This window comes from Nothobranchius furzeri, chromosome 15 (genome assembly GCF_043380555.1).
Source record: "Nothobranchius furzeri strain GRZ-AD chromosome 15, NfurGRZ-RIMD1, whole genome shotgun sequence".
In the NCBI taxonomy this organism is placed as follows: domain Eukaryota; kingdom Metazoa; phylum Chordata; class Actinopteri; order Cyprinodontiformes; family Nothobranchiidae; genus Nothobranchius; species Nothobranchius furzeri.
Genome location: NC_091755.1, coordinates 46719170 through 46744927, shown reverse-complemented (window position 1 = coordinate 46744927; position 25758 = coordinate 46719170). Strand labels below are relative to the sequence as shown.

The window sequence follows — 25758 nt, the reverse complement described above, 5'->3', positions numbered from 1 at the left end:
CACCCATCCATCCATCCATCCATTCATCCTCTTTTCAATTTATCCATCCATCCATCCTCTCATCCATCCATCCATTCATCCATCCATCCATCCATTCATCCTCTTTTCAATTTATCCATCCATCCATCCTCTCATCCATCCATCCATTCATCCATCCTCTCATCCATCCATCCATTCATCCATCCATACAGCCATCATCCATCTCATCCATTCACATATAGACGAGTCATGGTTCAACCTGTAGTTCTGTATCTTCTCCACTAGGGGGCTGCACGTACTTTCTGTATTTTTAGATCTACTTTTGGCTCAAACTCAGGATTTCAGATGGTTTTAAATTTAAAATGACATTTTTGGTGTTACTAGAAGAAGATAATCAGCAGAAGCTGCAGCCATTTTTTCCACAGACTAGATACACAAAAGGTCCAAATGTGACAAAACCCTTCGTGTCATGTAAGAAGTTAAAGGCTGGTGGAGAACCAGAAGAAGTGAAATCAGGTTTTTTCCCAGGCAGCAGAATCGTCTCTACAGGAAGCCTCCTGCTGTACATCTACTGTGCATTTTGCGTTGGATGTCGAGAGATCGCACGCTGCTGTTTTCCCACGCAGCTCACAGCTCTGCAGCCCACACACCGATCAGGGGTCAGAGGTCAACCTGCAGTAGCGTGAAGATGGACCGGCTCTGCTTGGAGGGCTGTGGAGGACTCTCGGCCTCCACATAAACCCAAAGACACGTCGTCCTGCAGAGCTGCTCGGGTCAGAAGCTCCTAAATTCATCATGGAGGACAAGAAGTTGTCCTCCTTCTCTATAAAACATGCGTCCAAAGGCCTGAACCTTCTTGTAAATGAGGGAAGGGTCTTGTTGTTGCTGGTATCATGGAAGTATCTGTAGTTATAGCTATAAACATTAAATAAAGTGTTTTTTAATCATTTAGACTCTTGAGAAGGTGCAGAAACGTCTTTCTGAGTCGACAGACTGTAAACTCCTAAACAAGCTGCAGGCTGATGCCTCTTCTCCGTATCCTCTCCACACAAACGCATCACACCCCTGCACTGACACTTAGGAATCATCCATCCCATCCTCCTACTTGTTGCTGCTCTTACAAACACGAGCGGGGGTGGACGAGAAAACAGCAGCGACCCTCCGAGCTGAGACTAATAATACTGAAGCTTCTTGTAATCTGAGCTCATTTTCGCAGATTAAATCTGCTGCTGCGGTTCTGGGACTCCTCCGTGGGCCTGGAGAGTATGGGGTGCCATTTGTAAAGTCAAACAGTCATAATCTAACAGCAATAGTTTTGGTTATTTAGCAAATCATAAGAGAAAAAATTGGGAGTTCACTTTTTCAAAGTCATATTTTCACCATGTTATTCATACATTTATAAATGTTAAAGTTTCCAAATACATATTTAGTTAGCAGGCTAAATATTTAATTTATAGGCAAATATTTATTTTGCAAACTAAATATTTAGGTCTGATCTAAATATTTAGTTTGTAAAATAAATATTTAATTCACTAACTAAATATTTAATTTATAGTCAAATATTTAATTTACTAATTAAATATTTATTTTGAAACTAAATATTTAAGTTGTAAATTAAATATTTATTTTCCGAAAAAAATATTTAGATCCCAGCTAAATATTTATTTTGGAGCTAAATATTTAGTTTGCAAAATCAGTATTTGGTAAATAAATATTTAAGTCTGACCCAAAAATATAAAATATAGAGTGGAGCTAAATAACATCATGGGAAATAAATATTTTGCTGGTACTTAAACATTTAGCTAATATGCAAATTTGCTTGCCAATAAGCGGAAGTTGTTACCAAAATAAAAGCTGGATGCTAACATCTTTATAAACTCTTGCTCTGAACCAGAACTTGTTTTATCTCCGGTTCTATTCTTCAGCCAACACGTCGGACATGTTCAGAAGAATAGAACCAGAGATAAAATCAGTTCTGGTTCGGAGCAAGAGTTTATAAAGAAGTTAGCGAGATCAGGCTTTTATTTTGGTAATCAACTTCCGCTTATTCGCAAGCGAATTTGCATATTAGCTAAATGTTTAAGTAACAGCTAAATATTTATTTCCCACGATGTTATTTAGCTCCACACTATATTTTATATTTTTGGGTCAGACTTAAATATTTATTTACCAAATACTGATTTTGCAAACTAAATGTTTAGCTCCAAAATAAATATTTAGCTGGGATCTAAATAATTTTCCGGAAAATAAAAATTTAATTAACAAATCAAATATTTAGTTCCAAAATAAATATTTAATTAGTAAATTAAATATTTAGATAGTGAACTAAATATTTATTTTACAAACTAAATATTTAAATCAGACCTAAATATTTAGTTTGTAAAATAAATATTTAACTATAAATTAAATAATTAGCTTGCTAACTAAATATGCATTTGGAAACTTTAACATTTATAAATGTATGAATAACATGGTGAAAACATGACTTTGAAAAAGTGAACTCCCAATTTTTTCTCTTATGATATGCTAAATAACCAAAAATATAGCTGTTAGAGTAGAGCCCATCAGGAAGCTTCCTGTCCAAACCTCCTCAGATGACAGACCCTATGCCTGAGGCAGGAGCTGGGTCGTCTTATGGAAGGACACTTCAGACACTCGGATCTGAGCTGATCCAAATCTGCTGAAGAATCCATCTGGAAAGGGTTTCAGAGCATTTAGTGGAATGACTAAATAAATGGACTTTGCACCATATTCTCCTTTTTCACCTGCATCCAGAGAAATGAAAACACAACCAGACGTGTAGGAAACGATCAGCTTGTTTTAAGCTAGCATGTTGGTGCTGCTCTGCAGCATCAGTGCGCTAACATCTGGTCACCTGACCAGGATGTGGACCTCAGGTGACTCAGGAGTGGTCCAAGCCTCGTTGGAATCCTGAAAACCAAACGAGTCCTCCATTTATTCTCCTCTGAGAGGAGAAGGATTGTGAGATTGTCTTCAGCGTGAGTAGGAGGAAGTCGGAGCTGAACAGAGAGTGCAGAGGAGGAGAAAGGTCATGAAGAGAAAAGATCTAAAGATAGACGAGAGAAAAGACAAAGTTGTGTCGTGAGAAACAGATTCTTCCTTAAATCGCCCGCAGTTGTTATTTATACCCTTTCATTTATCTTTGAAGTGGTTTGATGCCTTAAAGAGAAAAATGTCACCATCCCTTCATCCATCATCCCTTCATCCATCTATCATACATCCATTCATCCATCTATCATACATCCATTCATCCATCTATCATTCATCCATTCATCCATCATCCCTTCATCCATCTATCATACATCAATTCATCCATCATCCATTCATCCATCTATCATACATGCATTCATCCATCTATCATACATCCATTCATCCATCATCCCTTCATCCATCATACATCCATTCATCCATCATCCATTCATCCATCTATCATACATCCATTCATCCATCTATCATACTTCCATTCATCCATCATCCATTCATCCATCTATCATACATCAATTCATCCAGCATCCATTCATCCACCTATCATACATCCTTTCATCCACCTATCATACATCCATTCATCCATCATCAATCAATTATACATCCATTCATCCATCTATCATACATCCATTCATCCATCTATCATACATACATTCATCCATCTATCATACATCCATTCATCCATCTATCATACTTCCATTCATCCATCATCCATTCATCCATCTATCATACATCAATTCATCCAGCATCCATTCATCCACCTATCATACATCCTTTCATCCACCTATCATACATACATTCATCCATCATCCATTCATCCATCTATCATATATCCATTCATCCATCATCCCTTCATCCATCTATCATACATCCATTCATCCATCATCCCTTCATCTATCTATCATACATCCATTCATCCATCTATCATACATCCATTCATCCATCATCCATTCATCCACCTATCATACATCCATTCATCCATCATCCCTTCATCCATCTATCATACATCAATTCATCCAGCATCCATTCATCCACCTATCATACATCCTTACATCCACCTATCATACATCCATTCATCCATCTATCATACTTCCATTCATCCATCATCCATTCATCCATCTATCATACATCAATTCATCCATCATCCATTCATCCATCTATCATACATCCATTCATCCATCTATCATACATCCATTCATCCATCTATCATACTTCCATTCATCCATCATCCATTCATCCATCTATCATACATCAATTCATCCAGCATCCATTCATCCACCTATCATACATCCTTTCATCCACCTATCATACATCCATTTATCCATCTATCATTCATCCCTTCATCCATCTATCATACATCCATTCATCCATCTATCATACATCCATTCATCCATCAATCATACATCAATCATACATCCATTCATCCATCTATCATACATCCATTCATTCATCTATCATACATCCATTCATCCATCATCCCTTCATCCATCTATCATACATCAATTCATCCATCATCCATTCATCCATCTATCATACATGCATTCATCCATCTATCATACATCCATTCATCCATCATCCCTTCATCCATCTATCATACATCCATTCATCCATCATCCCTTCATCCATCTATCATACATCCATTCGTCCATCATCCCTTCATCCATCTATCATACATCAATTCATCCATCATCCATTCATCCATCTATCATACATGCATTCATCCATCTATCATACATCCATTCATCCATCATCCCTTCATCCATCTATCATACATCCATTCATCCATCATCCATTCATCCATCTATCATACATCCATTCATCCATCCATCATACATCCATTCATCCATCTATCATACATACATTCATGCATCATCCATTCATCCATCTATCATATATCCATTCATCCATCATCCCTTCATCCATCTATCATACATCCATTCATCCATCATCCCTTCATCCATCTATCATACATCCATTCATCCATCTATCATACATCCATTCATCCATCATCCATTCATCCACCTATCATACATCCATTCATCCATCATCCCTTCATCCATCTATCATACATCAATTCATCCATCATCCATTCTTCCATCCATCATACATCCATTCATCCATCTATCATACATACATTCATGCATCATCCATTCATCCATCTATTATATATCCATTCATCCATCATCCCTTCATCCATCTATCATACATCCATTCATCCATCATCCCTTCATCCATCTATCATACATCCATTCATCCATCTATCATACATCCATTCATCCATCATCCATTCATCCACCTACCATACATCCATTCATCCATCTATCATACATCCATTCATCCATCAATCATACATCCATTCATCCATCAATCATACATCCATTCATCCATCTATCATACATCCATTCATTCATCTATCATACATCCATTCATCCATCATACATTAATCCATCTATCATACATCCATTCATCCATCATACATTCATCCATATATCATACATCCATTCATCCATCATACGTTCATCCATATATCATACATCCATTCATTCATCTACCATACATCTGTTCATCGATCATACATTCATCCATCTATCATACATCCATTCATCCATCATACATCCATTCATCCGTCATACGTTCATCCATCTATCATACATCCATCATCCATCTATCATACATCCATTCATCCATCTATCATACATCCATTCATCCATCAATCATTCATCCATTCATCCATCTATCATGCATCCAGTCATCCATCTATAATACATCCATTCATCCGTCATCCATTAATCCATCTATCATACATACATTTATCATACATGCATTCATCCATCATCCATTCATCCATCTATCATACATCCATTCATCCATCATCCATTTATCATACATCCATTCATCCAACTATCATACATCCATTCATCCATCTATCATACATACATTCATCCATCCATCATACATCCATTCATCCATCATCCATTCATCCATCTATCATACATCCATTCATCCATCTATCATACATCCATTCATCAATCTATCATACATACATTCATTCATCATCCATTCATCCATCTATCATACATCCATTCATCCATCATACATTCATCCATCTATCATACATCCATTCATCCATCTATCATACATCCATTCATCCAGCAATCACACATCCATTTATCCATCATCCATTCAACCATCTATCATTTATCCATGTATCCATCTATCATACATCCATTCATCCATCTATCATACATTGATTCATCCATCATCCATTCATCCAACTATCATACATTCATTCATACATCTATCATACATCCATTCATCCATCATCCATTCGTCCATCTATCATACATCCATTCATCCATCTATCATACATCAATTCATCCATCTATCATGCATCCATTCATCCATCATACATTCATCTATCATCCATCCATCATACATCCATCCATCATCCATTCATCCATCTATCATCTAACCATCATCCATTCATCTATCATCCATCCATCAAACATCCATCCATCCATCATCCATTCAACCATCCATCCATCCATCCATCCATCCATCCATCCATCCATCTACCCATCATCCATTCATCTATCATCAATTCATCCATCCATCCATCATCTATCCATCATCCATTCACCTATCATCCATTCATCCATCTATCCATTTATTCATCCATCCATTCATCCATCTATCATCCATTCATACATCTCTACATCCATCCATCCATTCATTCATTCATCCATCCATCCATCCATCCATCCATCCATCCATAAACAAATCTTTTTTTCAAGGTATTTAATCTGACTCTGACCATTTATCAGTCTCACTATATCACCGGAGGTGACAAAGGAGGGGGAGCAGGAGAGCGGGGCAGAGCGGGAACTAAAGTGCTAGAGAGCAGAAATAAAGCAAAGATGTCTCACTCTGACAGATTTCCACCTCTTCACTAAACAGTTAACAGTTTAATATTTTTATTAATCTCTTTAGCTGCATATAGAAACATAAAAACTTGTTTTCCACCTTTAGTTGAATGGTTCGGGTATCAGCTGGTACCACCAGACAGATAGGCTGCATTAGCTGAATGGAATTCAGTCACATGAGTGGGCGGAGTTTCCAGACCCTCATCCCAACACTGAGACTGGCTTCACTTTTCACCAACATTAGAAGACAAAGACCATGATGTCATGGCTGAAACAGCAACGAGGATTTTAGAGTTCCAAACTTTATTTAAAAATAAAACTTCTCAGTGTTGCATCTTTTGGGCTGCATGGTGGCCATGTTGGTAGCGCTGTTGCCTTGAAGCTTTCTCCAGTTGCCTCCCAAATACATGCATGTTAAAGCTAATTTGTGCTTTTGGGGCAGAAACACGCCAACGCCATCATCCGTCATGGCTAAGCCTTTCCAACAGCCCACTGTTCTAAATATCTGTCCAAAGGGACGGAGACCGCAAGCCTGTGATTGGTCAGGACGCTGCTTACTTTAGCTACATCAACAGCATAACCCTAACCCATTCCGCCTCTGACGAACATTTCTAGTGACAAACAGAGCAGATTGAAGAACGTCCCGCTGTAAAAAAACAACAACAATAAAAACCGTTTACACCGCTGTGACTGAAGGAGTCCAAAAATACGCAGTACACGCTCCTTTGCTGCAATTTAAATGAAAACTAACGATGGACGTTTCGACCACGCCTGACATGCATCAGCTTGTAAATGTTCATCATTAGCATGGCTACAAACTAGGAATCGGCACGTCGCATATGTGACATCACCAATTCCTTAGCCTGGCCTGCCAGACTCGTCCTCTGGTTAATTCTGGTTACTCACAGGCAGAGAGGCACGTGAGGGGCGGGACTAGGCAGCTCAAAAATAACCAGTCAGAAAAAAGATGGAAATGCCGACTGTACCGCGCAACGCCGTAGATTTTTAGCTGTAGTAAGAAAAGGCGTCTGGCGATAGTGCAGACATCTTTGATTAGAAGAAAGGCTTTTAGCGCTTCTACTTGTGGTGTCCAAGTCATTTAGAACAGAGGAAAGAGCCGCAGCAAACTCCGCTTCAGTCGCCATGTTCGACTAACTCGGCATTATGGTGTGACGTACGCTACTCAGCGCTGATTGGCTCGGTCAGAATTCTCACGGGGTGGAGTTATTTGTGGACTTATTTCCACACAAAACCTAAATTAGCGTTTTCAGCCCCGTTGACTTGCATTCGTTTTTCCGTTCCTCCCGGGACCCGTGGTCCAGAAGTAGATGGGCGTGACTTAGGCTCCCTATGATGGCAGGATGCACCAAAAAAGTGCTACACCCTCTGCTGTCCTGGCAGAGAACTGCTTCACAACACTGACACTCTGATGGAGAATTATGAAAACGCCTCCATCAGTACGTGTGTGAGCGCAGAATGTAATCTTTGGGTTAAGTGGAAACTAAATTATCCCTATACACTGTAAAAAAAAGACGGCCTCAAAAAGTAGTTTCAATTTATTTTTCCTATTTCACCTAAGTCTCCCTGTTAAGTTTTAATTGTTAAACTAGTTTTTGTGTGTTTTGATAAAGAAAACTTAAAATTGCTTGTTTATTTCAACAGATGATTATAATTTTCTCATTTTCGTGCGTTCAGTCAACTTAAAACTGCAATTTATAGATTAAAAAATGGCCCCGTCCACTGTGAAAGCTGCAGTGGGTGATGTGCATTGTGGGTAGTCATGTTCTTAGTTATTTAGCTCTAATTTGAGGTGTTTAGGCACATTTATTGTGGGCGGTTGTGTTGTTCTTAGTTTTTGCTTTGTGTAGTGTTCCAAAGGTTGAGTTATTTGTTGTTGTCATGTTGGCACCGAAAGTACGGAGGGCGGTCGTAGGAATAAGAACGTTGTGCCGTTTCACTCCACTGAACAAAATAAAGGTGACGCTCTCGCTAAATGCTCAGGACTCAGCTCCTTGTGTTGTGTGTGAGGCGTGAGTTAGCCCGCATTTTTCATTGTTGTTAGCTTCCTGCTTCACCGTTTTCCTGTAATGGCATAGCTGCTGCTGTTTTGATAAGAGTTCAGACAATTAATTCATTTGTTCAGTTAACAAAAACTTTTAATTTGAATGGACAACCATACATGTCTAACTCAAATTAATAAGTTAACATAATGTAGAATTGTGTGTATGTTTAACAAGACAAAATGATTTTTCCATTTTGCAATCTAATAACATTTGTTGTTTTGACTCACAATATAATATTCAAACAAAGCATAGTTATTATTTATGATATTTGTACAACTTGGTATATAGAGTTGAAGGAAAGTGTTCATTTAAGTTGACATGACTCAAGTTTTTAAGGCAGCTGTTGAACTTTCGTTTTTAAGTTATTCTGACCTACAATTTATTACAGTGTAGGTTTGAGTGATTGTTTAATTGTAATAAGCCTTTCATCATCATTATTATTATTATTGTTGTTGTTGTTGTTGTTAATAATAATAATAATAATAAAAATAATAATAATTATTATTATTATTATTATTATTATTATTATTATTATTATTATGATAATAATAATATTTAGGTAATAGGAGATCAGCTGCCTTAAATTCTTAATATTATTCAACGTCATCAGTCTGGTGGCAGCCATGTTGAAAGTTCCAGCACTCAAGGGGCGTGTCCAAATGTTACCACGTGTTCCAGAGTACCGGCGAGTGAGTGAGTTGGACTCAGACGGAGTGGAGCCTCCTGTTTTTGATAGATGACCTTTGGTGCCGTCTGTCCACAGCTCCCAGCAGCACCGGGTCGTGGTGACAGAGAGGCTGTGTGTGTGTGTGTGTGTGTGCGCGCGCGCGCGCGCGTGCGTGAGTGTGTGCCTGAGTGTGTGTGTGTGTCGGGATCGAGGACCGAGCCGACCTGCAGCAGGAGGTGAGTTTTCATCTCAAACCTTCTGACGTGCAGCTCGTTCCCCGGGTTTGCTTTTGTTTTCATTTATTTATTCACGCACGTTAATTGGCCCGCTTCCGTTTTACCGCGGTGCTGACATCACGTCGCGCGCTGGCATCTTTAATTAGCGCTAATTGGCTTTCCGGTCACAGCATCGGTGCGGAAACAGTCAAACCTTCAAATGCTGCTTTTCTGATACAAAGCTCCATCTGTGGCCCGTGGGCAGACCCGGAACCAGGGACCAGCTGTTCGGATCCGGTTCCGACAGGATCCCCGAGGCCTGGCGGAGCCTCGGTACGAGTTTAGAGAGGATGAAGTCATAGCCGACTCCGCGCTGCCAGAGGTTTGATCCGCGGGGTTTTATTAATTTCGCGTTTTTCTCTCAGCTGTCTGAGCCACAGGTGCTGATCTCAGATCAGTGGTTAGTCTTTCATTCATTCACAGAAACCAGAAACCCATCCCAGTTCAGAATCAGGGGCTGGGATCCTGTTTCCCCAACGAGAGCAGCCCTGTATGGCGCTCATCCACTGTAGCCACAGGTGGGAGGGAGGAGCGCAGAGCACATTGTCACCTGCAGGTTGATGACCTCACCAGGCTGAAGGCTGAAGAGCCAGTTGACCTCAGGTCTCATCATGCGGCTCAATAATCCCAAATAAATCCACGAGCCTTTGAGCCAGGCATGACGTCAGAAAGAGACTGGATGATAACGTTAATAAACCAGGAGACTCCGATAAAAGAAACGGTCCAACTGGAACAAATCTAACAGAAATCCAAACACTAAAAGCTCTAAATGACTGAAAACTCCATTAAAGTGCACTCACCTGGAAAACTCACCTGGAAAACCGATCCGTTTCTCAGAGCAGCAAACAGAATAACACCTCCACCTGATCTTTAAACTCATCAAATGTCGAAAAGTCAAAGGATCTCACCACCAGTTAATAAATGAAGCAAATCTCTCAGCTACTAACGCACCCTAGTTTGCATTTATCAGCAAATATTTACCGATATCGGTAAAAGTCACAGGGGTCATGCTGCTGTCGACCTTTAACCGGAGTCTGGATCATGGGAGCAGCAGCATCCGGGACGAAACCGTCCTGCTTTTCCTTCCAGTCGTGGGCAGAAACTATGAATTCGTGGCTTTTTTAAAGGTGTGGAACACCGAAACCCCACTCTGAGTTTAACATGCAGGCTGAACATGAAAGACACCTACCTCCTGCTTTAGCTGCTGATAGAAAACAGACGGTGAAACTCTGGGATTAGAAAATCCTGACGGACCTACGTCACCCTGTCACTAACATTCATGGACTCACCCATCCTGACTCACGACGGGGAAGGCTGTTGTTGGTTTAGCGTCCAGGAAACGGCAGAGAACATCTCAGCTAGTAGAAGCTAACTGTTAGCATTAGCAACTCCACCACAAAGCAGAACTCCTCCAGGCTTGTGTTACTTGTGGAGATAAAACATCAGCATTGCAGGGCAGACGGGGTCAGTGGTAGAGTCGTGTTGCTGTTAGCCAATCAGAGGAGAGATGTCCAGATATCAGGAAGTAAGACTCTTAGGCCTAGTCCACACGTAACCGGGTTTTTTAAAAACGAATACCCGCCCCTCCAAAAACTTGCATCCACACCACCTCGTGTTAAAAACAAACTCTGTCCACACGTACCCGGATAAATACGTTGTTAAGGACATGCCAGACCTGTAGGCGGCAGTACTTCCCCCGTTCTTAACCTCGTCCTTCGTCTGCGGTCTTCCGCAAGGAGCAGTAATTCCGCTTGCAAAAACAAACAAGCAAAAAGCGCTTGGACAATTGATAAAGCGAGCGCAGCTCTGAGGGCTTCTATGATGTCAGCTAGTGTAAACACAGGTCGCACACACAATGTCAGCATTTTTTGTCGCGGAAAGTGACGTTGCGGACCTTAAAACTCCGGTTTTGTCCGTCCACACGCAGACACCCAAAACTGAGAAAACGCAGATCTTCACTTTGGCCGGAGTTTTTAAAAAGATCCGTTTTCGTGTGAAAAAACTCAGTTTTCGTGTGGATGACAGGCAAAATGTAGAAAAATATCTACGTTTTGGCAGATCCCCGGCTACGTGTGGACAGGGCCTTAATCCTGTCGTCTGCTGCAGCAGACTTGTCCATGCTGATCCAGGCGCTTCTGGGCTTTTTTCCCTCAGAGAACGACTTGCAAGGCATTCATTCCTACTAGAGACCACTGAAAATGTATTGAATAAACAAAGTTTAAAATTTTTAATATTGAAATCTTTGTTTATAAGCTGCAGAGAGCTTAAAGAGCAAGTCACCCCCTGCCTGAGTCTTACTCCACCCACATTTCCTGTTTGAAAAATACACCAAACGGAGGTGTCGCCTGGCGGGCTGAGAGAGCGGTGCTGTGGCTGACAGCGCTCCCACTTACCCCCCTCCCTCGCTGGGGGAGGACGAGCTGCTCAGGGAAACAACTAAAACATGCTGGCCCTCCCCTGCCCTAAACTCTCCACATCAGACTCGTTTTATTTGATTACAGGTTTTCTCCTTGCTGTTAGTTTAGCCTACACTGCCCTCTGGTGGCAGCAGCATTTATTAAAAATTGAAAAAAGAAGTTTTAGATTTTTTTTCTTCAAAAACCTCATGAAATAATTTTCTGGTCTGTCAAAACAAAAGGGACAGATGACTTAATAAACTACATACTTATTAATGAATGAGTTATAAAAACTCCAGGGGTCCATGAAGGCATCAGCCATTTTCATGTTTTTAATCAGTTTATGGCCAAAAAGGTCCATCCAGTCTGGCCTCGCCACCTCCTCCTCCTCCTCCTCCTTTACGGCAGCGTAGCCGAGGCGTAAAAAGCTCTGGTGCTTCAGCGGCGCTGATAGCTGAAGCGTTGTCTGTTCACACTCTGCTGTGGACGGGTCGGAGCGTCTGTGCTGCTGCAGCGAGTCGTTCCGGCGCAGAGGAATGATAATTAGGAAGAGACTGACTTGGCAGCAGGAAGAAAAGAGGAGAGGAGCGTGGCCTGCAGCAGAGCTGAGCAGAACGGAGAGGAGGAAGGAGGGATGGAACTGATCTGAATCTGATCACGAAGAAGAGAGGAAGACCGCCGAGCGGCTGCAGGATTTTCTTGTTCTTGGGGGAGGGGGAGAAGATGGTTACGGCAGCAGCAGCAGCGATGGAGGGGATAGAGGGATGAGCCTGGATCAATAATCCCCACATCCTCTCCTTCCTCCACCGTCATCCCTCCATCACCTCTGCAGGAGCTGCTGAGACCTGTGAGACTCCGCCGCTGTTTCCTCTCCGCGTGTTTTTTCTGAATGCTGCATCGTGTGTGTGTGTGTGTGTGTGTGTGTGTGTGTGAGCTCACGTGTGTGTGTGTCACGTAACAGTTGGTTATGTAGGCCAGAGGTACCGCTGTGTGCATGCATGCGTGCGTGCGTGCGTGTGTGTGTGTGTGTGTGTGCATGCGTGCGTGTGTGTGTGTGTGTGTGTGTGTGTGTGTGTGTGCGTGCTGATAAGCCAATAGAACAAGATTTACGATCTACTTTCAGGACAGATTTTTGTCCTCATGCAAAGCATCATGGGTAGGTAGGGATCCAGCAGGTTGGACAGAAACATTCTAGTGATTCAACACCAGCTGGATCTAAAACTGAGATCTTCCATGAAAACGTTCCTGCTTCAGCATCTGGATGTTCTGAAATGTCATGTTTATATCTTCACTCGTCTTTGCTTGGATCTAGTTTCGTGTCACACGTCGCTTGACCTGATTTGATGCGAACAAGCGGTGCATTGAGTCCATTTTCCTCCTCATCTCCGTTTGGTTCCTGATGAGTTCATATTCCGGCTTAGCTCCCACACAAGCTGCAGAGCTGGTTCTGGGTCAGAAAGCAGGTGGAACACGACTCCCACACAGGTCCACTGGGTCATGGAGGTCCCATCTAGGAGCAGGGAAGAGCCCGATCGACCTGATTCAGGTGAAATCAAACTGGACTGAATCCAGAAGCGCGTGTGTTTTTAAGTCTCAGTCACAACTGTGGCTCTGAATCATCTGGATGCTGAAGCAGGTCTCTGAATCCTTCGTCGGTTATTTACAGATCAGATGAGCACAAAAAGACTCAAAGTTTAGGTTCTTTTATGTTTTTGTGTTTTAAAACTTTATTCAAACAGAAAAAGTGAAGAGTTCGGAGCTTTTAAGCAGACCCCGGCTTGTTCACGCCCAGCAAAGTTTGGGGACCTCCCGTCCAGCTCCTCCTGGACGATCCTGAGATGTTCCCGGTCCAGAGAGGACAGATGAGCATTCGGTCACGCCCTGCTTTGCAGACACACCCTCACTTTATTGAGTTTTCTAGGCGACGTCGATGTGAGGGCAAAATGTTTAATTGCATATATGTTTCTGTTGGTTCTGGTGTCATAAGTAATTTTTGCGTATTTATTCTTCTGTAAGTTTAAATTCCCACTAACCTGTCTCTTTAAAATGTGAATTAGGTAAGTTAGCGTGTTCTGTTGGGTAAAGGAACGCCTTGGTGTGCTGCTCTAACCGCCCCAGGGTCCGATCACGTCGCTAGTTCAGACCTGATGGACAAGTCTCATTTTTCCTGGTTAAAACTGGAGCTCAGGTGTTGGTTTAGTTAAGGTTAACGAGTTGTTTTGAGTCGTTGTCGTGCCACAAACAATATCCCAGATCTCTGCATCCACGAGAAGTGATTCCAACAAAGCAACGTTCCTCCATCTGAAACTAAACTGTTGCTGAACCCGGCTGCAGATCGGCTGACTTCTGGCACGGCGCTGCTGAGTCTGAGAAAACTCCAACCACACAAGAACTCTTTGGATCTGGATTCTTGTCCTGTGTGGGTTCGGAGCGTTCCGGCACGGAGCAGCTGCAGGAGGATCGCTGTCAGAGTGGGAGGCGGAGAGGAATGGTGGTCAGTTAGTGAGTCATGAATAATTGACTCTGTTTAATAGGAAGAGATAGGAAAGCTCTGTGTGTGTGTGTGTGTGTGTGTGTGTGTGTGTGTGTGTGTGTGTGTGTGTGTGTGTGTGTGTGTGTGTGTGTGTGTGTGTGTGTGTGTGCTGATTCTTTTTAAAAAAATCGGTATTTGAGTAAATCGGCTGTTTTTAGTTTAAACGGAGCCTTGTGATTCGTTTTCTGTGGGAAACAAAGCTCTGGCGCTCTTGTTGCGGGACCTAGAAGTTATTCAGAGGAATGGGGCAGAAAACGACATGAGTACTCATTATTATTGATTATATGCAAACATCTCACCTCAGACTGGTCAACAACATGTTTATGTGTTAGCAGACGCATTTGTCCAAAGAGACTTCCAGGTGATGATGAAGCAGCAGGTCGCCCTTGAGGCCGACAACAAACACTAATCAGTCAGTCCTAGGTGGCGCTGAGGCAGCAGGATCAGTCATAAAGTGAAGAGAACATGGAGAGGACAGCAGAGTGGGGGACGGGTGCTGGTTTAGGAGATGCTCTCTGAAGAGCAGGGTCTTCAGGAGTTTCTCGAAAATTGAAAAGGAAGCCGCTGTTCTGGTAGTGCTTGGAAGGTCATTCCACATTTGTGGAACGATGCATGAGAAGAGTCTGGATTGTCCTGAGTGTGGTGTAGGCACTGCTAGCCGACCATCCTGTGATGACCGGAGCGTCCGGGCCGAGACGTAAGCCTTTGCAAGAGGATTCAGGTAGATGGGAGCCGTACCATCTCGGACTTTGTATGCTAGTGTTAGCAATTTTAATTAGATGCGTGCTGCTAGCGGTAGCCAGTGGAGCTCAATGAACAGAGGGGTGACGTGTGCTCTTTTAGGCTGACTGAAGACCAGACGCGCCGCTGCGTTCTGGACCATTTGAAGAGGTCTCACAGTAGCGTCGTGGAGGATGGCTGCTTATACTGAGCCAGGATCCTCTGGAGGTTTATTCCTGTTAAAAGGGATTTTTCCTCTCCACTGTCACTAAATGCTTGCTTAGTATGAGGATTGCTGTAAAGACTCTGACACTAGTCAGTGACTCGATGCAATTTGCTGGGTTCCTTATATAGGAAACTTGTTACCGATTGGCTTAATGAAGATAGGTAGGAGAAGCCATGTGATCGAATGATCTCACCCAGTGAGGTGGTGTGTATGGCAAAGAGAAGAGGTCCTAGTACAGAACCCTGGGGGACTCCTGTGGCAACATGGTGAACAGCAGAAGACTGTCCAAACCAAGATAAACTAAATGATCGTCCTGTCACGTACGAGTCAAACCAGGAGTGTGCTTTCCCTGTGATGCCCATGCTAGAGAGTGTGGACTAAAGGAAGCCGTGGATGACAGAGTCAGATGCAGCTGATAGGTCAAGCAGGATAAGTACTGAGGATTTGGCAGTCGCTCTAGCTTCTTTTAAGGCCTCAGTCGCTGCTAACAAAGCTGTTTCAGTGGAGTGGCCATTTTGAACGCAGGTTGGTAGTAGAAGGGTCAAGCAGACAGTTTTGTGAGAGATGTTCTGTGATCTGCTTGAAGGTCCCCCATTCGATGATTTTAGACAGAAACGGGAGGAGAGCAATGGCTCAGTAGTTCTCCTGATTCGGAGGAAGGGAAGGTCTTTTAGCAGCAGTTTAATGACCGTGCTTGAGAGAGGTGGGAAATGTACCAGATGTCAGTGAAGCATTAGTCACACGTGTGACTGCTGCGGCTACTGTAGGAGCAATAGATTGGAGCAGTTTAGTCGGAATGGGGTCAAGGGGGCATGTAGTAGGGCGGCGACGCGTGAGAAGTTTGGACAGTTCTCTGCGAGAGGGGTAAATGAAGAAAATAATGCAACATCACAACTCTTCCGCTGCCTCTGTTTGCTCTGCTTTCACTGGTAAAAGATGAAACATTGACTTGTTTATGGCCACATAAAACACTAGCCCCAACATGTTCCGCCATGTTGCTTATGCTAACTGTTAGCTTTTACTAGCCAAGGTGCGCTCTGCTTTTTCTGGCGTCTGGCGACTGTTGCGAATGTTGTCCCATCTGTTTTCTTTCATCGACTAATTCAAGAACTAGGGGTTGACTGTTGTTACGGTCAGCGTTCCTCTTCTGATTCTCTCATTAAACCTGGAACGGATTCTGGATCCAGCCTGATGCCCCGGAGAAGGAGGTTCTTACCGGGAAAGGTGTGAACAGGAGCTGAACACCTGGCTGGGTCTAGTTTGTGCTTTTGAGTGTCAGAGATCTGGCTGTGGGATTCAGACCAGGGGTCTCATTTATCAAACATTGCGTAGAATCCTTACTAAAACGTACTTAAGCTCAGCAAAATAAATGTACTTACGCCGAGCAGGTTTATTCCATTCCATTCCATTCCATTTATTTGATAAAGCACATTTACAAACAGCATGTGAGCTGACCAAAGTGCTGTACAGGGGTAAAAACATATAGGGTTAAAAGAATAATATAAAAGAATAAAACAACTAGAGCAAAACACAAAGAACCATGAGAAGTCAATAAAATCAGTCAAAGAACAGTGTAAATAAACCATCGATAAAATAGCTAGGTAGTAAAAGCAAGAGAATAAAAATGAGTCTTTAAGTGGGACTTAAAAACCCCAATGGAGGAGGAGATTCTGATATTCAGTGGGAGACCATTCCAAAGTTTTGGAGCGCAGACAGAAAAAGCTCGTTCACCACGGGTTTTGCAGCGTTGACGGGGAATCTGTAGTAGGTGTAGGTCACCTGAACGGAGAGTCCTGCCTGGCACATAAGGAGTGAGTAACTCGGATATGTAGGGTGGTGCTAAGCCATTCAGCGCCTTAAAAACAAACAATAAAATTTTAAAACGTATGCGGTAGTGCACAGGAAGCCAGTGAAGTCTTGCTAAAATTGGAGTGATGTGCTGACGACGGCCAGTATTGGTCAGAAATCTTGCTGTCGTATTTTGTATCAGCTGAAGGCGAGATAATGCGGCTTTTGAAATACCAAACAGAATTGCGTTGGAGTAGTCCAACCTTGAGGTGATGAAAGCGTGAATGGTTGTCTCGAGGTGGCGCCGATTCAGAATGGGTTTTAGTTTGGAAAGACGTCTTAGCTGATAAAAACATGATTTAACCATGTGATTAACGTGAGAGTCCATTTTTAGAGCCACATCCATTTTAATTCCAAGATTAACAATTGTCTGACTAAATTTAAAAGGAAGATCAGAAAAATCAGGAGCGGAGGAAGACGAGCCATTAGGAGTAAAAACAATAAACTCGGTCTTAAAATCATTCAGCAGCAAAAGATTTGCTGACAGCCAGTCTTTAACCTCACTCAGGCAATCAAGGAGTGGCTGGATGGAGGTAAAAGCCTTCAATGGAACATAAATCTGGCAGTCGTCCGCATAAAGATGAAAGTTAATGTTAAACTTCCTGAAGATTAGTCCCAGTGGAATAATATAAATGCTAAATAAAAGGGGGCCGAGGATAGACCCCTGTGGAACGCCCCAAGGAAGAGCAGCAGCGGGAGATGAACAGTCGTCCATTCTAACTCTAATAGACCTGTTGTCAAAGTAGGAGCAGAACCAGTCAAGCGCGGATCCCTTAATGCCGACCAAATTCTCAAGGCGGGACAATAAAATGTCATGGTCCACCGTGTCAAATGCAGCTGAGAGGTCCAACATCACCAGGGCAACATGGGAACCGGAATCAGTGGCTAAAATAATATCATTAAAAACCCTGATGTGAGCGGATTCTGTGCTGTGATATTGTCTAAAACCAGACTGAAATTTATCCAAGACCCTAAAGTTGTTCAGATGGGGCATGATTTGATTATAAACAGCCTTTTCCATCACTTTTGACAAGAAGGGGAGCTTTGAAATGGGGCGAAAGTTCCCGAGGTCAGTTGGGTCTAGGCCAGATTTTTTCAGTAGTGGTTGAAGCACGGCATGTTTAAAAACAGAGGGTATAATTCCCGAAACAAGGCTGGAGTTAATAATATTGAGCACATGAGGGGCTACCACTGGAAGAACCTCCTGGAAGAGTCTGGCTGGTACAATGTCATCAGGACATCCTGATGGCTTCATGGAAGATATTAATCTCTCCAGGGCAGGGAGTGTAATCGGCTCAAAATGGTCAAAGCATCCGGTACAAACTGATACGGGTAGCAGAACATCGCCAGGGGAGATGAATAAACTCCTAATATTGGAGACTTTGTCTAAGAAAAAACTTAAAAATTGGGAGCAAAGATCATCTGTGATTGCAACTGTAGGAGAGTAATCACTCGACAAAACTGCATTTAGCGTTTTATATAAAACCCTCTGGTTCCCAGAATGGGTAGTAATAATGCTGGCAAAGTATTTATTTCTAGAATTCCTGACTGCTTTCTGATACTCATCTAGTGCATTTCTAAAAAGTTCATGGGAAATGGATAGTTTATCCTTCTTCCATTTGCGTTCACACCTTCTGCATAATCTTCTGAGTTCATGTGTGTGAGAGTTTAACCAAGGGTCAGATTTATGATCTATCAAACATGGAGTACGCACAGCTGCACGCAATCTCTGCTTCATAAATCGGAGACTAACGAGAATGTTTCTCAGCTGCTTTTTAGTCACATCCCGCCCTCACCACGCCCACTTACTGCCATAAATAGTCAATGCAAAGTGCCTTGTGGATCTCATGCATATACATAAGTCACTGTTGCAGCGCTCCGCCAATGACATGGCGACTGTAGATCAAGGCAGATCAAGGAAGCGCAATTTCACAAGCAGAAGTTGAGGTACCTGTGGGTGAGGTGGAGAAATGAAAGGAAGTGCTTTTGCAAAACAAATAAGAGAAAATCCACGGAGTGGCACAGCGTTGCTGAAGCCGTCAATGCTGACTTCTTCAGAGAGATCTGTGGCGGATATAAAAAAAATGGTCCAATCAAGATTCGATCCCCAGACTCCCAGGTGAAAGTCACGCACGCTAACTAGTCAGCCAAACAGAAATCTCCCTAGTCCAAGTAGCCAGGGCGCATGATCAATCAGGTCACAGTGACAGGACACGCACTCGCAGACACATGATGTTCTGTCTCAATCTGTCCCCCTGCTGGTATTCTGTGCTTCAGTGTGTGTGTGTGTGTGTGTGGGGGGGGGGGGGGGGGTTGTTCTGTGTGATAACGAAGCAGTACAAGTGATAATGCTGCTGGATTTCATAATTGTATCTTCTCAGCAGCAGCACTGCAGGTGCTCTCCATGTCCAGCATGTGCGTAAGCCAGGTCCTTAGTCAGCTTAAAGTTGCGCACATTCTTCCGCCAAGTTTTCTTTCATAAATCCCAAAGTTTGCGTGGAAAGTTGCTTACGCAGTTTTCCGACCCCGTTTTGTGCGTAAGCTAGCTCGATAAATGAGGCCCCTGACTGGTTGAAGCACAGGAGCTGAGGCTGTGATTGTTTAATAATGTCTGAAACATGGTAGAATACTCTAACGCCAACTGAAACAGAGGAGGTTTGAAAGAGGGAAGATAAAGACAGAAAGATGGAGGAGGAGGATGGCGTGTAGGAGGAGGTGCTGTTGGTGCGATAGTTTGTTTTTTGATGGCAGAGATGTAGTTTTATCTGAGGAGGAGAGAACAGAGGAACGGAGATGAGAGACGACAACAGATGGAAGAAAAAAGGGAGATCAGTGATTCAGAGCAGTAAAAGAAAGGAAAGAAACAGGTGTTTGCTTCAGAAACCACACAGAGAAGGTGTCGTGGGTGACTCCGTCTCATCTGCCTTTTCTTTCTTCTTTTACATGTAACTGCTTGGAGAAGTCTCTGGAAGCTGAAGGAACTACGGTGGATCTGGAAAGCTGGCTCACCTCTGTGAAGGATACCAGGATCTGATAAATCCTCTGGAAGTTCAGTCCTGCAGCATCACAGCTTTCACGTCCAGCCGAAGAGGATTTAAAAAAAAGATCTTTGAATAACTTTTGTTTTGTTTGCTTTCCTGACAAACTGATCCGACACCACTCAGAACTGATCCAACAGATTTTCTGACTCCAGGATTTTATGGAAAGGCTCTGCAGGGAAACCGAAGGTGAATAACAAACACGTTTGGAGCCGTGCACGTGGTGGCGCTGGCTGCGTTCCTCCTGCTACACTCCGATATCAGAAGCTGGATGGAAAAGGAGTTCTGGACAGAGGAGAATGAGCTGGTCCGGTTTCCCTGAAGCAGATGGACAAACGCATCCTCCGCCAGCTGCAGTCTTCACATCTGGCTGCTGGACACCGACATTCTGAATGGAGCTCAGAGAGACAGTACAGCTGATTTACTGACTAACATAAACGGACTGCTGACTCCGTGTTTGTCAGGTTTTTGTTGTAATTCTACCCGGAATGGATCTGAACTCCCACAGGAAGACCTGACCGACCTGGGAATGGTCATCAGCTCCTTCAAACTACCTGATTGGAGCACAAAAGAAAAAGACCCTTCTTGATTTTTAGATCAGAGTTCAGACGAGGAAAGGTCCTCTCCCCCCCACTCACCTCTGGTGGGGGGGAGGGTGAGGGTACTTCCTGTTTTAAAGTGTAGGACTCGGGGTTCCAGGGTGTAGATTTTAGTCTGTAGGGTTTAGGATTCTGTTGCTTCTTTCACCTTCGACGCAGAAAGCTAGCTCTTAGCTCTGATAGCTTTAGCCTCTTTCAGCCCTTAGCTCTGCTAGCCCCTTAGCCTTGCTAGCCCTTAGCCTGTTTAGTCAGTCATGGATGCTAATCAAGGCCCAGGCCAGGGCAGTCCTGAGAGCCCGAACCGGGCCGTGGAGTACCTCCTTGAGCTGAACAACATCATCGAGAGCCAGCAGAAGCTTCTGGAAACCCAGCGGCGCAGAATTGAAGAGCTGGAGGTCCAACTGGACCGCCTGAGCCAAGAAAACAAGGACTTACGTTTGGATAGGCAACCTGTGGCTCCTCCTCCTGAGCCTCCTCTGCCTCCACCTCCTCCACCGCCTCCTCTGAACCAGACTACGCCGGTTTCTACCAAGAATCACCACCAGTACAACAGCCAGGCTCCTGCCCAGCCCCCCACCTCCATCCCCCTGCACCACAGCCACCAGGTCCAGCACCATCAGCTGCAGCAGCACCACCACTCCTACAACAGCACTACAACCAGTGTTGCTGCTCCACCTTTAGCAAACCCAGTCTCCATCTCTTTACCAACCCAAGTCCCAGCTCCGGTGTCCCCGTCGGCCCCGGCTCCACCTCCCCCTCCTCCGATTCCACCCAGAGATCCTCCACGCGCCCACAGCCGGCTGACCCGAGCGCCGTCCACAAGCACCGGGACCAACACTAACTTTGTGGAGAAAGAGAAGGAGAGGCTGGAACGCCTTCACCGGGACAACGCTTCCAACAACCACCACGCCCACACCCTGCACCACCCCAAACCGTAAGTTCTGACGGGTTTTGTTCCAGCTGAAGCCAAAGGTAGCACGAGATGGAAGGAAACCAGACTCGTTTAAAAAGACTTGGTTTACAAAACGATGTTTTATTTCTGGGATGTGACGTTGGAGTTCTAGGTGTTGTCTGGTTTTCTGGATATCGTGGATATCTTTGGAAGCTACCACCGTTGCAGCTTATGTCTCACAGGTTTAAGGCGTAGGTTCACCAAAGTTTAACTCTTTTGCTTTGCTGTTTCTTTGCTGGCTCAAAATGCAACCAGCATGTGATTTTCTAGTTTAAAAGACCTAAGAGTAGAAGTGATGCTGGTCTTTCTCCCTCTGGAGGAGATGACTTTCCTCGTGACACGGTTCTCTGTGATTGCTGGATGCAGGACTGATAAACGTCCTTCCTCTCATCGGCTTTGACCATTCTGTTGGGCCCCACTTGGGTGATGTCGGGTCTGGATTGGAACCATGTGTAGGTCCTAGGCAAGTCCTAGATGGGACCTGTGTAGGTCTACATGCTACGCACTAAGATGGGGTCCAGATGGGTTTTGTGTGTGTCCCACTTACTGTAGTTCCCAGAGTTGTGTGGGGAGGGGTAATATTAGCCCATAATAAAACCTGCGGACAGTCCCGTTTTCAGCCCAGTTCTGACCCACATGGGCCCCACATGCGGAGATCTTTGTTGTTGGAGGCTCCAGAAGCATCTGAACTTCACTGGTGGGGCTCTGATTGGACGGTATTATGTAAAAGAGCTCTTTGAATCGGTACAAGTGGCTGTTTGCGGTGGTGCTCTGGAGAAGCTTTGTGTAAAAACTGAAGCTGTTTGCTGTTTTGATCGCCATGGTAACCACTTATCAAGCAGCTCCCCTTTTCTCCTCCTGTGTTGAATTTTTTACATTTTGTTGTAATTTTGCTTCTCTAATTACATTTTTAGCCCAAACCATGTTCGCAGGCTCAAATTTGGTTTGTTGCCTGGCAACACTATCTGAGCAGTATCCTATGAGGAAGTGATGGGAGCTCGGGATCCTCGCTGCAGTCTGCAGCAGATGTCTTTGTGCACGGGGCTGAGAGGTGTCAGAGGGTTGCTTCATCAGAGTCTTTTTGTTTTTTTATTTTGTAACTGTTAACGCTGACTCGCTGTTTGTGGAAGGCTCGGGTGACGGCTGTTGCTATGCAACGGTAGAAAACCCGTTGGAAGGACGGCACTCTCACCAGCAGCAGAGACGGCTTTAACCTCGCTTGGTGCTCAGATCTTTGCTGAGCTCATAACGCTGCTGTTTGGAACGTCGAGCATCGCTGCAGACATGTGCAAGGAAAGAGGCTCGCGACGGACCTGCAGCAGCGAATCACGCAGTGATGACTCACAGAGACAGGCCCACTGTCGCTCGGCCCCAGGAGATTTCACGTGCATCCAAGAAGTGAAGCAGATGGATCTGTTGTAGTGTGACTCATTTTCTGTAGATCTGGATTCATTTTAGCCATCAGAACCCTGAGTCATGGTGCGTTCAGGTGCAGCAGAGAAAAACTGACCTCTAGCCTGTAAATGATGTAAAAACACTTTAGTGTGACAGCAGACGGGGTACGACCGAGCCGTTATGAAACCACTCTGCACAATCAGCTGCTGACTGAACGTGATCCAAGAAATCCCACCATGCACTGGGGCTGATTATCACATGATGGCGTAGCGCAGTACCGGCCACACTGCTCTGAGTCATTTCAAATCAGGCATGACGCAGCAAAATGGAACACAGCGTCACAAGTGTTTACCTTCAGCTCACAGGAGTACAGAGGAAAAACGACACCAGTCGTGTTTGTTTTTAGGGTTTGGATTTACGGCTTAGACCCAAGTTTACATGGATGGAACCGATAAGTTCTGGCTTTAGAGTGGATTCAGATTTAATTCTGATTTAATCAGCTGATTTCTGATTGACTCAAACATCGTCTTGAAGCTAAAAGCTTCTAAGTTGCTTGACTGACTTTGTGTTTAAAAGCTGATTTTTGAGTGTCAAATGAAGCCGATTGCGCTGAAAACGGCCTGATTGTGACTGCAGCTCAGTTTTCTTTCTTACTTATTATCATAGCTCTGTGGTCATTACAAACACATTTATCAACCTTTGCACTAAATCTCTCTCACGTAAACAGTCTCAGCAGCTTTATTCACTACAGTTTCAGTGCCTTCCAGAATGAGCCGTTTCAGGGCTCCATCACTTTAAGAAAACAAGCTGCTGCTAAACACGCCCCTGGTTGGCTGGTGTATGGAGTTTTGTTATCTGGGAGGGGCTTGGAGTAGAGCTGCTGCTCCTCTAGAGTTAACTCGTACACTGCCAGCCGTTTCCTGGTTGGTAAAGCCATTCGCTGCCAGCGTTCTTCAGAGTTTTTACTGTTTTTTTTAAAGAGTGACAGAACGTTGCACGCTAGGATGATGTCTACGCCAAAACAACCAAAACAAAGCGGAGACTCACCTCTTACATCAGGAAGAATCTGCGCGTTTCGAGCATTATCCGTTCTTTCATAATCCGTTGTTGAATTGTGATCGGCAGAAGCTTTACCAGTTCGCGCCTCACTTTTTTTACAGCAGCGGCCCAAAACGATTTCCTAACACATGGATGTTCTGCTTCCGGGTCACGTGACGTGTGACGTATGCGGATGAAGATCGGCTTTAGAGCTGAGATGTTTGTTCTCACGGTGCGGGGGCTCGTCCGACACCCACACAGTAAAAGCATGCAAATGACGACTGCAGTGAACGGTTGGATTTACAATGACGACTTTTGTCCTCAATGAATGAGTTAGCAGGTGGGGCGTTTGATGCTAAAGTCCATTACAGGTGAAACTGGAAAAACGAGAATCTGGTTCAAAAGTTCATGTATGTCTGTAAAACAACCTAAAAGGTGAAATTAATGTGAGACAGACTCATTCCAGGCAAATCCAGATGTTTCAGCCTTTGTCTGTTCTAACTGTGATGATTATGGCCAGTGTTGGGGAGAATACTTTGTAAAAGTACTTAGTGCATGTTACTGAATACTTGCTTTAAAATATTTTCTGTTACTTAGCTTAATCCTGGTACTGTATTCTAAATACTTACTCTTAAAAACAGCATTTAAGTCTATTAAATGCGTTAGTAGTTACTCCCGCAGGAAAACTGAGGGCTGCACTGACTGGGAAGTAATAAATAAAACAATTTCATTATTTTTGTTACAGTCGTCCCTCGTTTATCTAAAAAAATAACCCGTAAATAGCAATATCTTCATAGTAACCACAAGGGCGCCCCCCCAAGGGGTGGCTAGGGGTGGCCATGGCCACCCCTAGAAAATTGTTGCCCCCCCCCCCCCCCCCCCCCCAGGAAAAGCCAGTGTTAACAAAACAAATTAATGTTCAGTCAAACCATATATTGATCTTATTTATTCAAGACATAATTGTAAAACTAAATAAAATATTTCAATTAATGCTTAACGAAATAATCAGAATAAAAATAAATACACGTTTCTGCTGCTCACCATTTAAAAAAAAAAGTTCTTCCTTGTCTGGTCCCGCCTCTCCCAAATGCTGATTGGTT

General features: G+C 43.6%; 1 protein-coding gene across 1 annotated transcript in view; it reads left to right on the top strand.

The window, feature by feature from the left end:
• Nucleotides 1–21391: 21391 nt before the first annotated feature.
• LOC107391501 (IQ motif and SEC7 domain-containing protein 2) overlaps nt 21392–25758 on the top strand; it is a 96590-nt gene continuing 92223 nt past the window's right edge. Inside the window, exon 1 of the mRNA XM_054746272.2 lies at nt 21392–22207. Within this exon, the coding sequence (XP_054602247.2) occupies nt 21528–22207 (680 nt within the window). The 5' untranslated portion in view covers nt 21392–21527. The remainder of the gene's footprint in view (nt 22208–25758) is intronic.